Here is a 15,435-nt window from a genome sequence, read left to right as displayed (position 1 = left end):
TTTGGTAGGTGATCCTTCCTCAACCCCTGCCTCTACCGAATATGTCACCACCACGGTTATACTAGTAAAAAAAATTCGTATAGCTACGATTTTGCCACGTTGATTCGTGGCAAATATTAGACTAACCACGACGTAGCAACGCAATAGCCACGAAATATATTTTAATTTTTTACGTGGCTAGTTCCTGGCTAAATCGTGACTATAAAGCTACGAATTTGTCATATACTAATTCGTGGTAAATATAGCCACACAATAGCGACGAATATATTCGTAGCCGAATGGTGACGAGACAATGTGTGGGTAATTCGTCGCTATACAATAGCTACGAACAAGCAATGCGGTTTTTTCGTCGCAAATCCACCTAATAAAACATCACATCATATAACACCACCGAATTATACAATAGCGTGGTTATTTCGTCGCAATAAAATAGCCACGAATTCGAAAAGTGGTTGAGTCGTCGCAATTACACCAAAAGAAACATCAAATCATGTAGTCATTTTCATCAAGTTGTCCAAATTGGCCATTGTGGATGGTGTCGGAAAAGATTCTAAAATATAGCCACGAAATAGATCGTGGCAAATTTGTGGCTTTCTTGCTTATAAATACAATTGCGTTTTTCCATCATTTATCAGAGCAAAGAAGAGAAAAAATAAAAACCATTTGAAATTTCGATTACCTTTTTTGTGTTTTCTGTTGAAATGTCTTATTATTTTCAATATCGAGGGTGGATGGATCAACGTGTTGATCCATTAACAAATCGTGTTTCAAATGAGTTTGCTGAGGGGTAAATGTTTTTATCGAATTTTCTTGTAACCAACCTTCTTACCAAGAAACAAATACTATTTTATTTCCTTGTGCGCGTTGTAAAAACGGAAAGCAGCGTGAAGCAAAAATGGTTATGAAACATCTTCTACGAGTGGGGTTTAAGGGAAATTACTATGTTTGGTTGAACCATGGAGAAACATTTTATGATGTTGGAGAATCATCAGGAACAAGTAATTTTACCGGTGAAGAAGCAACATGGTCATCAAATTATAAAACTTTTCAAGTTCCTGAAAATACGTACGAGTATTTTCCATATGGGTATGTTGATATCGAACAAGAGATGGGGGCTCCACAAGAAGAAAAGAATTTGATGGAAACAACAAATGAAGAGCCATATCATGATAGCGTTTTCGAAGCTTTTGAAGCCGCCAAGGAACCTCTTTATGATGGCTGTCCAGAAGGCATTTCTCATTTATATTTGTCTTCCCGTATGTTGAAAGTAAAATCTGATTACAGTATGGTGGAAGCTTGTGTAGATGAGCTAGCACAGACTTTCAAAGCCGTTCTTCCCACACCAAATAAAGCTCCTGCATCTTACTACGAGACGAAGAATTTGACAAAAGCGCTTGGCCTACCGGTATATAAAATTGATGTTTGTGAGGATAATTGCATGCTTTTTTGGAAAGGAGAAGATCGAGAGTTGTTGCGGTGTCGGTTTTGTGATAAAGATAGATACCATCCACACAATGGAAAAGGAAAAAAACGAGCTAAGCAAAGAATGTTTTACATGCCGATTAAAGATCGATTGAAGCGGCTATACCAGTTAGAGGCTACCGCAAAGGCTATGCGATGGCATGCTGAACATATGTCTCCCGAAGGAGAAATGCACCACCCGTCCGACGGAGCAGCATAGAAATATTTCAATGAGATATATCCGAATTTTGCTGCTGAAAGTCGCAATATTTATCTAGGCTTATCAACAGATGGATTTAATCATGTTGGTATGAATGGTGTGGCACACTCGATTTGGCCTGTGATAGTAACTCCTTATAATTTACCCCCCAGCATGTGCATGAAGAGAGAATTTTTCTTTCTATCAGTCCTTGTTCCTGGCCAAAGCATCCCAAAAAAAGTTTAGATATTTATCTCCAGCCACTGATCGAGGAGTTGCAGAGTCTGTGGATTGACGGGGCAGAAGCGTATGACATATCAAAGAAAGAAAAATTCACGATGCGAGCTGCTTTGATGTGGACAATAAGTGACTTCCCGGCGTATGGCATGCTGTCTGGTTGGATGACGCATGGTCGTTTGTCGTGTCCATATTGTCTAGATAATACCAAATCATTTTGGTTACCAAATGGAAGAAAGCATAGTTGGTTTGATTGCCACAGAATATTTTTACCTCAAGGTCATATGTATAGGCAAAATGTTCAATCATTTCGCAGAGGAAAGGAAGTGAAAGATGATCCTCCACCGTGGTTGACTGGAGAGGAAATTCTTCACGAGAGAATAAACAATATTCTTGGATTGTTTAGCACAGTCGATTGTGAAGGGAACGGACACGAGAAGCTTCCCCAAACTATCGATGGATACGGGGTTCATCACAATTGGGTGAAAAGGAGTATATTTTGGGAGTTACCATATTGGGAAAATCTTCTTCTTCGACACAACCTTGACTTCATGCACATTGAGAAGAATTTCTTCGATAATCTCATCAACACGATTTTGAATGTTCCTGGAAAAACAAAAGATAACATTAAATCAAGAATGGATCTTGCGACATGGCAAAGCAATTTCATGGGACCATGGAAGAACTGGTCAAATGTTCCTGAGGATAGGCAAGAAACTTGGTGGCACACATTTGTGGTAATGTTGTTCTTTTTTCTATGCTAACTTACTTTTATTACTTACCTTACAATTACTAATCTCTTTTTTTTTGTAGCAACACTACTACTGGGAAACTCGTTTTCATGACACAATCTACTCTCTTTGGAGGAAGGAGACAATGACATCAATTGGTGATCGCATCAGCAAGAAAAAGACGAAGAAAAAAAAAACCAAGTACATTGGACAAACCGATTGGGACTTTCTGATGGAGTATTGGGATACAACACCTGCTCAAAAGAAAAGCAAGTCAGCTGCTAATAGCCGCATGTCTGATCCTCTTAATAAAGGGATTCACAAGCATTGTGCTGGCCCTGTGCCATTTGTACGGATTGAGTATGATATGGTAAGTGACTTTCTTCTAATTTTGCTTTGTTATTGTTATATACTTTATTTGGTTTTGGACTAACATTCCTCTTTCTTTTTGTTTTTGGTTGAGTCTGGTTTGGATGAACCACCTCCCTTCACAACCTTGTAAGGAAGACTCACATACGTAAAGCCGGTACTTTCATAGACCCACGTTCTGAGTCTCTTGTTCTCGAAGTGGAGGAAGCGGCTAAACAAGTTATGGAAGAGGATGATTGTCTGAATGGCCTTAGCCAAACAGCCTCATCTGGTGTTGTTCCCTCTCGACATATTCTGAACAAAGAATATCTCAAGGTATTCACTAAAATATTATGTCTTAATTGCCACATGTGATATTGGGCAAATGACTTATGTCTTTGTTCAGTTTGGTTTGTTCTCATTTGTAAGCTTTTAAATTCGTTCAGTAAGTTTATGTTCATTTGTTTGATTTTGAATTGGTTCATTTAGTCTTGTCCATCTGAATTTCTCATTGGTTTGATTGGTTCTGTTTTGTTTATTTATCTCTAATTCTGTTTGAATTTGAATGATGGTTGATTCTTATTTGTTTGTTTTTTAACAGCGTGGCCAATCTAAAAATGGGTATATCTACGGATAAGGTAGTGTTCAATACCGGGATATCAATCGATCAGAGAAACCTGCTGTTGCTATGTCTCAGAACCTTGACAATGAGTTGCGCATCTATAGTTTGGAAAAAACCAATGAGGCACTCAAGGAAAACAATGAAGCACTCAAGGAAGACATGTTGGTGTTGAAGTCTGGTGTAGGCAAGGTAATGGACGAGTTGGCGACAACCCGACTTGCGATGAATGCGATTATGAAGTCTCTCGGAGTAACAATCATTCCACCTGAACTTGTTGCTCTTGCTCGCGATGCTGGTCTTGGTGTTCATGGTTCTGCTGGTGGTCGTGATAGTTCTCCTGCACCAATTGTGTCTCCTGCTCCTACTACTTCTCCTGCTGTCTCTCTTGCTGTCTCTCGTGCTGCTAGTCCAACTGTACCATCTACAAGAACACAACAAAGCCCTTTAGATGCTTGGTGTGCTTCACTAGGTATATAAGCTTATGTTTTAATGTTCCTTTTGTATGTATGGGATCTTTGGTATGACTCTTTTGCCTTTTGGTATTGTAAGCCCTACAAGACTAATAGCTTATGTAATATATTCTCATTACTCATGTCATTTGAATTTTAGGCTTTTCAATTCAGGTTTATTTATAATATTTTGATTATTATTTTTTTTCTTTCAAAATTATACATAGCTACGATAATACAAAAGAAATTTCGTTATTTGAACGTCACTACTATTGTCACCAAAAATACAAAATGTTGGCAACATTGTCATGATAATGCTACTTCTCATATTCGTAGCTTTAAATGACTTACCACGATTATGCTACATAATCAAATCGTGGCTTCCTAAATTTAGCCACGAAATTGTTGCTCTTATGTTGTGGCTAAATTTGTCACGAAATCGTCGTGACAAATTCGTGGCTATATATAACCACGAATGAAGAGTGACTGATTCGTGACTCTTCAGCCACGAAAAGCCACGAAAAAATAAAGTTACGACGCTATAACCACGAATGTTTTCCGTGATTAAACGTGGTTATATCGACTTATAGCCACGAAAATTCATGCTTAACCACGAAAATTAAAGTGGCTATACATAGATTTTTTACTAGTTAGAGCCTCCTCTGTTACAACCTCCCTTGTTATAACTGCCTCTATTATTCTCATAGCCTCCACGCTTAGGGTTTAAGGACTATCGTTCTTGGTTGTCGATTCTCACCCACCGTCTTGCTTACGAGTCACACACCACCGTCCTTGGATCGAGTCTTCAACTTAAGCTCTGATACCAATTCACATCAAAGCTGACTTGCTCTGACTTTGTCTCTCAAGGATTTGAGACGTGATTCAAGAACAAAACAAATTAAAGAACAACTTTTCTTTATTTATTTAGAAACTACTCAAAACTAAATCTCTCTAGGTCTTTAGAACAACTCTCTAAAGCCTCTCAATGTCTTTCTTGAGACTTATGGAACAACTCTCCATAGTCTCTCTATATAGAACTGAGCTACCCTTAAGTCTATATCTCATGAAGTCTCTCTCGACTCGCATGTTTATCTCATGAGGTCTCTCTCGACTCTAAGGAGATCTCTCTTGACTCACATCTTGAGCTCTCTCTTTGATCCTCTTGGATGCTTTAGCTCTCTTGTGTTATCTTCTTCTTCTTCATAGAGATCATATATATACTAGGACCAAACACCTCCTTTCCCTATTGTGAATAGGAATACTTACAAATCTTATCCAACTTGACATTATTTGTATTTCTTTTTTTCTTGATTTCCTTTCTTGAATTTCTTTTCTTGTATCTCTTCTAGCATCTTCTAGAAGGAGATAACTTGCTCCTCAAGTAAGTTGTAATTATCCAACACGCATGTGATCTTTAATGATCGTGGGGATTATTTAGTGGCAGAGATGAATACTCTAATTCATAGTATCAATCTCCGTGGAATCCAAAACAGCTTTGATCCATCCATTGGGGGCCAAGTTAAACTTAGAGTTAATGATCCAGAACATTATAGATCATATTATCTCTCACTGTGATGGTTTATTACTGTGCACTACCGTTGATAATAGTGGAGCCATGGTTTGGAACCCTTGCACAGGTCAAACCAGGTGGATAAAATCCAATAATCATATGATCTTGAACAGCTATGTTCTAGGATACGTTAACAACAAATCTTGCAATAGCTACAAAATCTTGAATTTGATTTTTTCTCACCATCCGAACTTATTCTATCGCTAAGTTTGAAATCTATGAGTTCAACTCTGATTCATGGAGAATTCTTGATGGCGTCATGTGCATATGAATACCTTAAACCAATAGAACGAAAAGAAAACAGTGTAAAGCTAATTAGCAAAGGAGTATAAGAAGGTTGGTGAAATATAAGATTTCATTGCAACTTGTAAGCTCCCTTTTTTTTAGGGAATCGCTTTAATTGTATCTCAACACAAATATATGTAATATCCAAAGGTTCACCCCTATAGTTGTGACATTGTAATTGTATCTCAACACAAATATATGTAATATCCATATATATATATATATATATTCATGTTGTTATAACATGAATTACATAGACTTTCTTTTGTTCTAAAAAAAAAAAAAAAAGATACTTGGGTTCACCATAGGGGTGAACCTTTATATTCACCTCCTTTATTTTAGCCAATTAAAATTTGACACTTAATAATAATAATAGAAATTTAATTTAATTATAAAATTTAATTTGCCACTAAAACGAAAATATGTATCAGTTTGGGTTTATTAGAAAACGAGATTAAATATCCGTTTGGGTTTGGAAAGTATGATTAGAGTTTAGATTTTATAATTAAACGGATTAAATATTGGTTTAGGTTTATAAACAGATTTAGATTTTATATGTAAACGAGGTTAAATGTCGGTTTGGGTTTACAAAGGAGAATTCAGGTTTAGATTTTGTAATTAAACGAGATGATATATCGGTTTGGATTTATAATTATAGCTTTAATTTATTATGTAATTAAGTATGATTTGACATGACATACTTTTATTGGTTAATACAAAAGGAGGTGAATAAATGGGTTCACCCTTCGTTAAAAAAAAATAGAATTGGAATTATGGGTGACCAATAAGTCTGAGACAAATCATGCGATGTATTGATATTATACATGTACCTAAACAACAACATCAAGAGAGTGCACAAGGACCAGCAGGAAGAAAAGGTGACTTAGTCAAATATCGTTTGTTTTAAAACGAGATTAGTCAATTATTAAAACAGAGTTGATTCTGTTTAAACTTTTAAGTAATAAACATATAGTAGCTGAATTCCCCTTTACTTTTGATATTTGATGTTGGTGATCTTACTCAATTACATTATTTGTGACTGCTTAGTAAGTTGTCTATCATCGTCAAGTTTTTCATAATTATGTTTTCGTGTATACCGTAAACGAAACTAGAAAGCTAATTAAGAAGGTTATAATAAAAAGATATGATCGCATAGCAACATGTAATGCTCCCTAGTCCCTTGTTCCAATTGGCTTTAGTGAAGTCTTGAGGCTTTATCGTTATTACAACGATTAGAAACTCCGGGTTACTGAGTTTGAAATTTATGATTTTGGTTCTTATTCTTGGATTTGTTATTGATGATAACAATTCTCAGTAATTCATTAGAAATCCAATACTTAATTTTCCCAATAAAAATTGATTTAGAGAGTTTTAATCACCCACCCACCCCCCTATAAGTTTCTTATTTTCTTATTCTTTTTAGCTTTAATCTAAAACTAATTACAATCCTTGATCCAGTAAGATAAAGTTGTCTCATTTGATTAATAGGAAAATAAAAATAGTTTCTCTTATCCTATATAATATATTGATCATTACAAACCTAATCTTAAAGTCATTAAAATTCTAATTCAATCTTTCCAATAACATTAAATTTAAAGTTGAATTAACGACATTGGATTTTTTATTTTGTTTTCTTTAAAATCCGTGATTGATTAACACAAAAAAATTTGTTTTAAAATCACTTTTGTATACACCCACTTAATATTTTTTTTCTGTCTTTTCCTTTTTGAGGAGATTTTGTCTAGATGAAAGTGAAACTATATATCCCGTGTTATACAACCTCTATGTTATACCAGTTGTTAATTTGAATATTTAAACATTTACCGGGTGTAGCCCGGATTTTCTCCTAGTAAAATCTAAAAGGAAAAAGAGGTATTTTGGCAAGTTGTTTCTTTATGGTAATTGAATACTGGGTTATTTAAAGGTTTGACAATATATTTTTTGTGAGAGGTACCATATAACATTGTTACACTAGATGCATCTCAAACAATGATCCCGTTCTATTTTTTTCCATAACAAAGTTTTAAAAATTATCTCTCAAATCATAGTCTGAAATCATAGAACCCACATATCTCAGCTTTAGTCGGTTTATTGTTTACGAAATAATTTTTAACCACTTAAAGATGATACTAAAATAAATTAATCAACTACAAACAAACCCCAAAAAATGATCACAAAGTTTTTATATGATATGTTGCATATTAGTAACCATTTCACAACATAATTAGAGAAGTAGTAACTTGACTATTTACAATTAGCAAAATAGCGTTTACTGTATATTACTATTTAATTAATTTGTCAACCCTCACCAAAACATTTTATTTACAATCATGCCATTGAAATTAAATTATTTCTTTCTCCTTCTCCATCTCCACATGCTATATTTTTTTTTCTCAAATGCACATTTTTATTTTTTCAATTTCTTTTTAGATCCAGTTAAATATAATCATAAAAATATTTGTCGATATAAATTTGCTTTCTAAACAATTTTAGATCCATAAAAATTAATATTTTTTCTCTATAATTTGACATGTATTATCTATATTTGATTTCAAATATTTTATATGTACGTAATTATACGTACAACTTATTTAGTGTATTGATATATAAAAATGTATTTATTTTAATTTTTATTGCATATTATTTGTACAAAAGTATAAAAATATATATATTTCTATATATGTTTATATTTCTATAAACTTGTACAATTAATATGCTGTACTAATAAAACCAGATACATTTTTATACAAATGTACACTCAATGAGCTATGCATATATATATATATATATATATATATATATTTATTTATTTATATTTGAAATTAAATATACATAATGCATTTCAAATTTGAGAGAAAAAATATTGATTTTTATGAATCTAAAATTGTTTAGAAAACAAATTTATAATAAAGGGTATTGTAATTTGAAGATTTTGAAGAGAGAAGAAAAAAAAAAACAGAAGTGTGTAAAAAAGGGTTATATAAATGGATAGCCAAATTTTACAATATAATTAAGAAACTAATGTTTGTATCAGTTTTCTTTGCAACCCAACTTTTTGCATGTGTGATAGAGGTAAGACAATATTTTTAGATTATAGTCATTACAAGATAAATATATTTATTTGGCGAGGATGATTATTGCATAGATAATCAATATCATAATTCTGACAGCGGTGATGATGGTGACCATGGAGGGAGAGGTTACAATGAATGATAAAAAAAGAAACAAGTAGCAAAGTTAATTTTGATGGAGGTAGTGTTGTCAAGATTTATGAATGCAATACCGGAAGTTACAAATGAGATAAAGAAAGAAGACAAATAAATGCTGGTAATTTTAGTAAATAACATGTATAAAATAAAAATGACACAATATCAGAAAGAAAAACATTGAAATAGTTTAAATTTTGTGAAAACGACAATGTTTTTGGAAAATATAGCTTGTCAAAAGATACAATTGCATGCCATTTCAGAAAATATAATGTGTTTAAAAAAAATAGCATGTTGCGAAACATTAGCATCCCATTTCAAAACCAATCGCATGTCATATGAAAGAATAGCTGGTGTAAGAAAGAATATCCGGCGAAAGAAGACAATTAGATCTTGGAAGTTTTTAAAAATGACATTTACCAAATAACAATTACACGATATCTGAAACAAAAAATAATAGCATACCATGTCAGAAAATATAACGTGTTAAAAAGATATGTCGTGTTGAAAAACAATAGCATGCCATTTAAAAAAAGGCATGCCATATGAAAAAATATCTGGTAAAATAAAATAATCACTATGATTTTCGTCTGAACTTATGGAGATGCCGATGAAAAATAGTTTGATGGTTGTTGATTAGTCATTATGTGAAGTTGATTGAAAGCAGTGGATGTGAAATAGATGTTGACGTTAACAATGGAGTGAGAGCCTTCAAGATGTTGAGATCGAATAATGATAAAAGAAGAGTATATGGTAATGATAGTAGCTATGGAGATGGTGTGCTTGCTGCGGAAGTGGCAGTGATGTATAAAAGAGCAATAGGTAGCAGCTATTTCAAATATGCATGGAGGCTCTGTTATCAGCGAAAAATGGATGGAAAGACAAAACAAAAAGGAGCAATGGAAAAAGAATGTGCAAATGTTAGTTTTTTATTCTTTTTTTTCATGGTTAGTTTATGCATATTCCCAACACAAAATATGTTTGTTGTCGACAATATTCAAATTCTGCTTTGAAAATCCATTTCATATAGAGTCTTCCAATACACCATACACCCACCTCAAACAGTCGAAAGCTCTTCTATGTCATTTCACAATTCCACTGCAAAACCAATCTCACCGAAAATATATTACAAAAACAGTCAAAATTCCCTATTTTGCTAATTATAAATAGGAAAAAGACTACTTTTATAATTCTGTTTGAAAAAGTTAATATTTTTCCAACTCACTTATTTTTTAACAACGTAAAGATGATAGAAAAAAAAACAAGTGAAGGATCCCTAATCCACATAAAATGGTTTGTGCCCATTGTCAATATGTAACCACACTAAATCTGCTCAAATTTGTTGCCACTGTTAACTACACCGCGTTGTAGAAAGTAACTTAGTGAACAGCATAACGAGTAAATTTTATCCTAATTCTCAACTACATCAATATGTTTCACATGCATCTAATTGTAATTATTATTTTTTGTTCTCAATTCACTTTTAGAAGTGTAAAGAGAAATTTATAACGCTTGAACCATATCTTCATGGTTTAAGTTAAGAGGAAGAAGCGACTCTTTACGGTTTCACTCTCGATGCCCCCTTATTTTTTGGTGATGCATCTCCTTTATTAGGGAATACATTAGACATGTTTTAAGTCTCTCTAAATCTCTTACGTAAATGCTTATACCGTTTGCGAGATGAAGAGAATAAAAGACATGGAAGATGTTTATATTCCCTCAACCAAACGGATAGTCAAACTTGTTTTGCAAGCTAGGGTTAAGCAAGAAAAATTTTGTCCGTTTGTTTTTAATTTATATTGACACGTGGCAAGTTCTCATATATATGTCAAGCATATAGTAAAAGATAGCCTCCTTTCATATATATGATTTGTAGTTGGCTATTATCTTGATAATATGCCTGGGAGATCGGTTTAATCGGGTTAAACGGTTCGGTTTGTTCGATTTTCCGGTTTTTTCGGTTTCTAAAAATCCTGCCGAATTGAGCCGAACAAAAATTCGGTTCGAGTCGGTTCGGTACTCGGTTTTTCGGTTCGATTACTAAGATATATGATTCGCCGAGATTAAACTGAAAATTTTTAAATCGGTATTAATCGGTTACCCGAATTAGTTTGGATCACAATTGTAGGCATAATGTGCTGTTTTTTCAAAGCCCATATCGATTTTCAAAAGTTAAAAACCCAAACTTTTTTCCTCGGTAAGTACAGCCCATCACACCCATCTAGGGTTCTGTTTTGTTTTATTTTTCGTATGCTACCGTCAAAGAAAAACAATGGTAGATGAAGAAGAAGAACATAAAAAACAGAGAAAATGGATTTGTGCTATGCGGTGGTGAGAAAAGATGTAGAGAACCATGAAATCATTGCCGCTAAAGTTGATGCTGGAGAAGATCGATGTCGCGGTTGCTTGATAGATTTCTAAGAACCTAAAAGATGGAGAAGAAGAACGAAGACAAGAAGAAGAAGAAGGAATAAGGAAGAAAATATAAAAATGGGTTTAGAGAAGAGGAGAAAAGAAGGTGTTCGTGAAGAGGAGAATTAGAAAACAAAGAAGATGAAGTGATAGATCTAGGGTTTTCTGTTTTATAAGGTATCCCCTAAACCGAATAAAACCGATTGGTTGTGATGAACCGAACCGAAAAATCCGAAAACCGAACTCAATTTAAAAGTCTGTCGAACGGTTTACAACAGCAAATCGGTTTGAAACCAAAAACCGAAATCGTCGATTTGTTCGGTTCGGTTAAAACGGGTTGTGCCGAACTCCCAGACCTACTTTATAATGCACATCATATTACTTTAACTAATAATAAAGTTAAACCTAAGATCCGTGTTTGTTATTCATAAAAGATAGAAGATTTGAAGATTATATGATCTGAATACTCTCCAAATCGGATAAGAGAAAGACCTAAAATGCACATCTTTTTCTATTTCTGATTTGACGAAAATAGTTTTTCTTGAACCCTTTTAATTACTCTTAGATACTTTATAGTCTATGACATTTAATGTAATTTCTAAAAATTTACAGATCTTTAATATTTGAATTTCCCTTTGCAACCATATATGATAATTATGTAGTTAGAAGTGACATGATTTTTTATTGTCACTTTATATATTTCAATGTGACTATACTTTATAATTAATTAAAAAAATCAGTATCGATATTGTTACTTTATATGTAAAAGATATAACATAAATTAATCAGATCTATTTTCTTACAAACAAAATCTATTCTTATTGAAATAAAATAATAGGCAATGTAATTATTACTGTTTTGACATATTGATAAGACAAACCGATTAAGGAAACTAATTCAGATATGAATGTTTGACAAAGAGAATGAAAAATTCCAAATTTTTAGAAAAATGATATAGGTTAAATTAAAAAAAGCTGGAAAAAGTAGGTTTGACATGTATGGGCGAGTATTGGACCTGTATTTTGAAAAAAAAAGAGATAACTTTATTGAAAATTAACAGAAATTGATATTCAAATCCGAAATAAAAAGGTTATAACATCTGAAGGAAACCTAACACAATTACTAACTACCATTTTTACTCTCAACATGACCCTGAACATAAATTATATAAACTAAAACATTTCAAAAGAACTATAACTTCAATCTTGATCTCATAGAATTGCCAAAGTCACTTCAACTTCCTTAAATTTGTCCATAAAAACCAAGGTTTGGCTGAGACAAAGTGAACATGTTTGGGTCCATTCCTTGCATGTTTGATCTATTGAACTCGCGACGGTACTGCAATACTTCACAGGTTTCCATCTTCAGCCTTTGGAATTCCACACTCCCTTTTTCGTTCGAAATTGTTATTGCTTTTAGCCTTTCAATTTCTGCATGCAATTGTTCGGTCAAGACTGCAACAATAAAGAAATGAAAACAGACATTTGATAGTTACAAGAGAATGTATTCTCTAAGGAGTTGCAGTTAACGATCTAGTAAAAATTGTCATCCCAAAATGTTATTTCTCATCCTACACATTACCAGAAAATCTTTGGTATAGTAGAAAAAGTTAGCATATTTTATGGTAAAGGATCTAGTATGAACCAGAGTAAACTTAGTTAAAAAAATGTTTGTTTTTATGCAATAAATTTTACTCATTTAAAATTATTGGATGCAAATAAAGAATATCTTGGCGTCGTAAGTACTATACTATCATGCTAAATGCAAAAAAAGTGGGATGTCTAGAAAGATTAAAGTTGTTTCGATATTAGATATTACTTTAAGGGGATATAAAAACAAAGTTCATGCAATTACGTAATTAAAAACCTTAACCCATAAAACTCAAACTTTTACTATGGATTGCAAAACTAAAAAACTTGCTAAGATGACATAATTAAGATGACAGAAATTAAGATGACATACCGTCACGAAGTTGGACCTGTTGCTCCAATGATTCAATTCGAATCATGATTTCCTTCTTCTCATTCGTTATCATTGTTTTATCATTCTGCATGTACATTAAAACAATAAAAATTTATCAAATTTCTTGTAGATACTGTTTAGATATGACAAGCTCATGATTACTAATGTAATATGTTTCACCTCCAAAAGCTTGATCTTTTCAAATATTGAAGCATTTTCGTTCTAGAGAAAGTTTATTCTCTGTTCCAAATCAATCATGTACTGTAACTTCCTCTGCTTTGAACATGCCGCCGACTCTCGATTTTTCAAGATTCTGAAAGAGAATCCACATAGGTAAATGTCACAAATAATAATAATAATAATAATAATAATAATAATAATAATAATAATAATAATAAAAATAATAATAATTACGAGAATTTATAATATGCCATTTGCTTTAAATAAAATCACTAAATAAACATATTAAGAATATTCCTCGGCGACATCGCGCGATCCGAATCCTAATAATAATAATAATAATAATAATAATAATAATAATAATAATAATAATAATAACCATAAAAATAATAATAATAATAATAATAATAATAATAATACTAATAATAATAATAATAATAATAATAATAATAATAATAATAATAATAATAATAATAATAATAATAATAATAATAATAATAATAATAATAATAATAATAATAATAATAATAATAATAATAATAATAATAATAGGAAGAAGAAGAAAAAACACTAAATATAATTTATTCATACAAGTTCATTTACCTTCTGACTTTCTTAGGATCAGATGCGATCTCTTGAAGTTTGGTACTCTTTGCAATCTTATTCAATTCATCATCAGTATAATCACTGCTACCAACTGAACTTGAAGAGGAAACGTTACCCGGAGAAGGAGGCAGCTTCGGTAAGTCATGTAAACAACTATCCAATGAAACACTCATGTAATGTCTATTTAAATGTGCAATGTCTTTGGCTACTCTTCTTTTCACACCCAAAGGAGGCAATGTAAGGTTTTTCTTAACCTTAATGGAAGATTCTCTACTCTCTACAGGAGCTGAGGGAGAAAGGTTCATCAATGGTAATGAATTGCGACGGGATAACGACGGAGAAGGGCTCAACGGGGGCAAGGAAGAGAAGGCAAATGAAGGCTGAGTCATAGACCGTGGTCCGGAAGGAGAAGTGAAATTGTCCGATCCATTCATTGTTTGGATTGAAGAAGACCAACAATGGAGTATAAATCTGCATCATATAATACGATCATTGGCTGAGTCATGTTTCTACGTATAACTCATTTTTCTTACATTGAAAAAATAAAAATCAAAATAAAACATTAAAAAATAATAATAATAAACAATCATATACAAAAATTGGAAAAAAATAACAATTAAAATGATCAAAGACTTTTTGTTTTGAATCGTGATAATATCGAGATTGTCATCAGTTTATAGAGTAAGAAAAACAACAACACAATTGAAACGTTGAAAAATAAAGAGTTGAGAAAAACCTCTCAGAAACTGGAATATGATTTATGTTTGTTTGGATAGATAGTTTGCACGGCCCTCTTTTTATATTGTTTAAGAACAACACATTAGTCTTATGTTTTTTATCCCCAATTATTAAAATTAAATGATTTTCCTTCTTAAATCCATAAGTTTGAATTTTATTTTTTTCAATAAAATAACATACAAATTTTGAAGTCAACACATTTGATAATTACGTTTTGCTATTGACTCAATCTTAATTTAATTTATATTCTTGGCATGTTAATTACTTTTGGCTAGTGAGTGATTTTGAAGTGTTATTTACTTTTGCTAGTGAGTAGTTATTTTTACATGTTGTTTATTTTGCCACTTAGCTATTTTGGTAAAAGGTTTATTATTATTTATTTCTGGGTTATTTTGGAGTGCTGTTTACTGTTGCTATTGAGATATTTTG

The 15,435-nt window shown here is 32.3% G+C and overlaps 1 protein-coding gene, 1 long non-coding RNA gene and 4 pseudogenes across 6 annotated transcripts; 4 read left to right on the top strand and 2 right to left on the bottom strand.

Annotated features, from left to right (window-relative positions):
* Nucleotides 1-683: 683 nt before the first annotated feature.
* AT2G13120 lies at nt 684-2,553 on the top strand (annotated as a pseudogene; the record flags this gene model as incomplete). The annotated part of the gene is made up of 1 exon: nt 684-2,553.
* A 157-nt stretch (nt 2,554-2,710) lies between these two features.
* Nucleotides 2,711-3,340, top strand: AT2G13118 (annotated as a pseudogene; the record flags this gene model as incomplete). The annotated part of the gene is made up of 1 exon: nt 2,711-3,340.
* A 324-nt stretch (nt 3,341-3,664) lies between these two features.
* On the top strand, nt 3,665-4,224 carry AT2G13105 (uncharacterized protein; the record flags this gene model as incomplete). The annotated part of the gene is made up of 1 exon (NM_001335386.1): nt 3,665-4,224. One exon carries the CDS (start codon nt 3,665-3,667, stop codon nt 4,073-4,075), a length of 411 nt encoding a protein of 136 aa, NP_001323576.1. The 3' UTR covers nt 4,076-4,224.
* AT2G05865 lies at nt 3,721-4,062 on the bottom strand. The gene has a single exon (NR_140110.1). It is a non-coding gene; the product is annotated as an other RNA (long non-coding RNA).
* Nucleotides 4,225-5,259: 1,035 nt separating the features above from the next.
* On the top strand, nt 5,260-5,865 carry AT2G13116 (annotated as a pseudogene). The gene has a single exon.
* A 6,897-nt stretch (nt 5,866-12,762) lies between these two features.
* On the bottom strand, nt 12,763-14,702 carry AT2G13115 (annotated as a pseudogene). The gene has a single exon.
* Between the last annotated feature and the right edge of the window lie 733 nt (nt 14,703-15,435).

This window comes from Arabidopsis thaliana, chromosome 2, assembly GCF_000001735.4.
Source record: "Arabidopsis thaliana chromosome 2, partial sequence".
Lineage (NCBI taxonomy): Eukaryota > Viridiplantae > Streptophyta > Magnoliopsida > Brassicales > Brassicaceae > Arabidopsis > Arabidopsis thaliana.
Note: the sequence above shows the minus strand (reverse complement) of the source record. Positions and strands in the feature narration are given on the sequence as shown.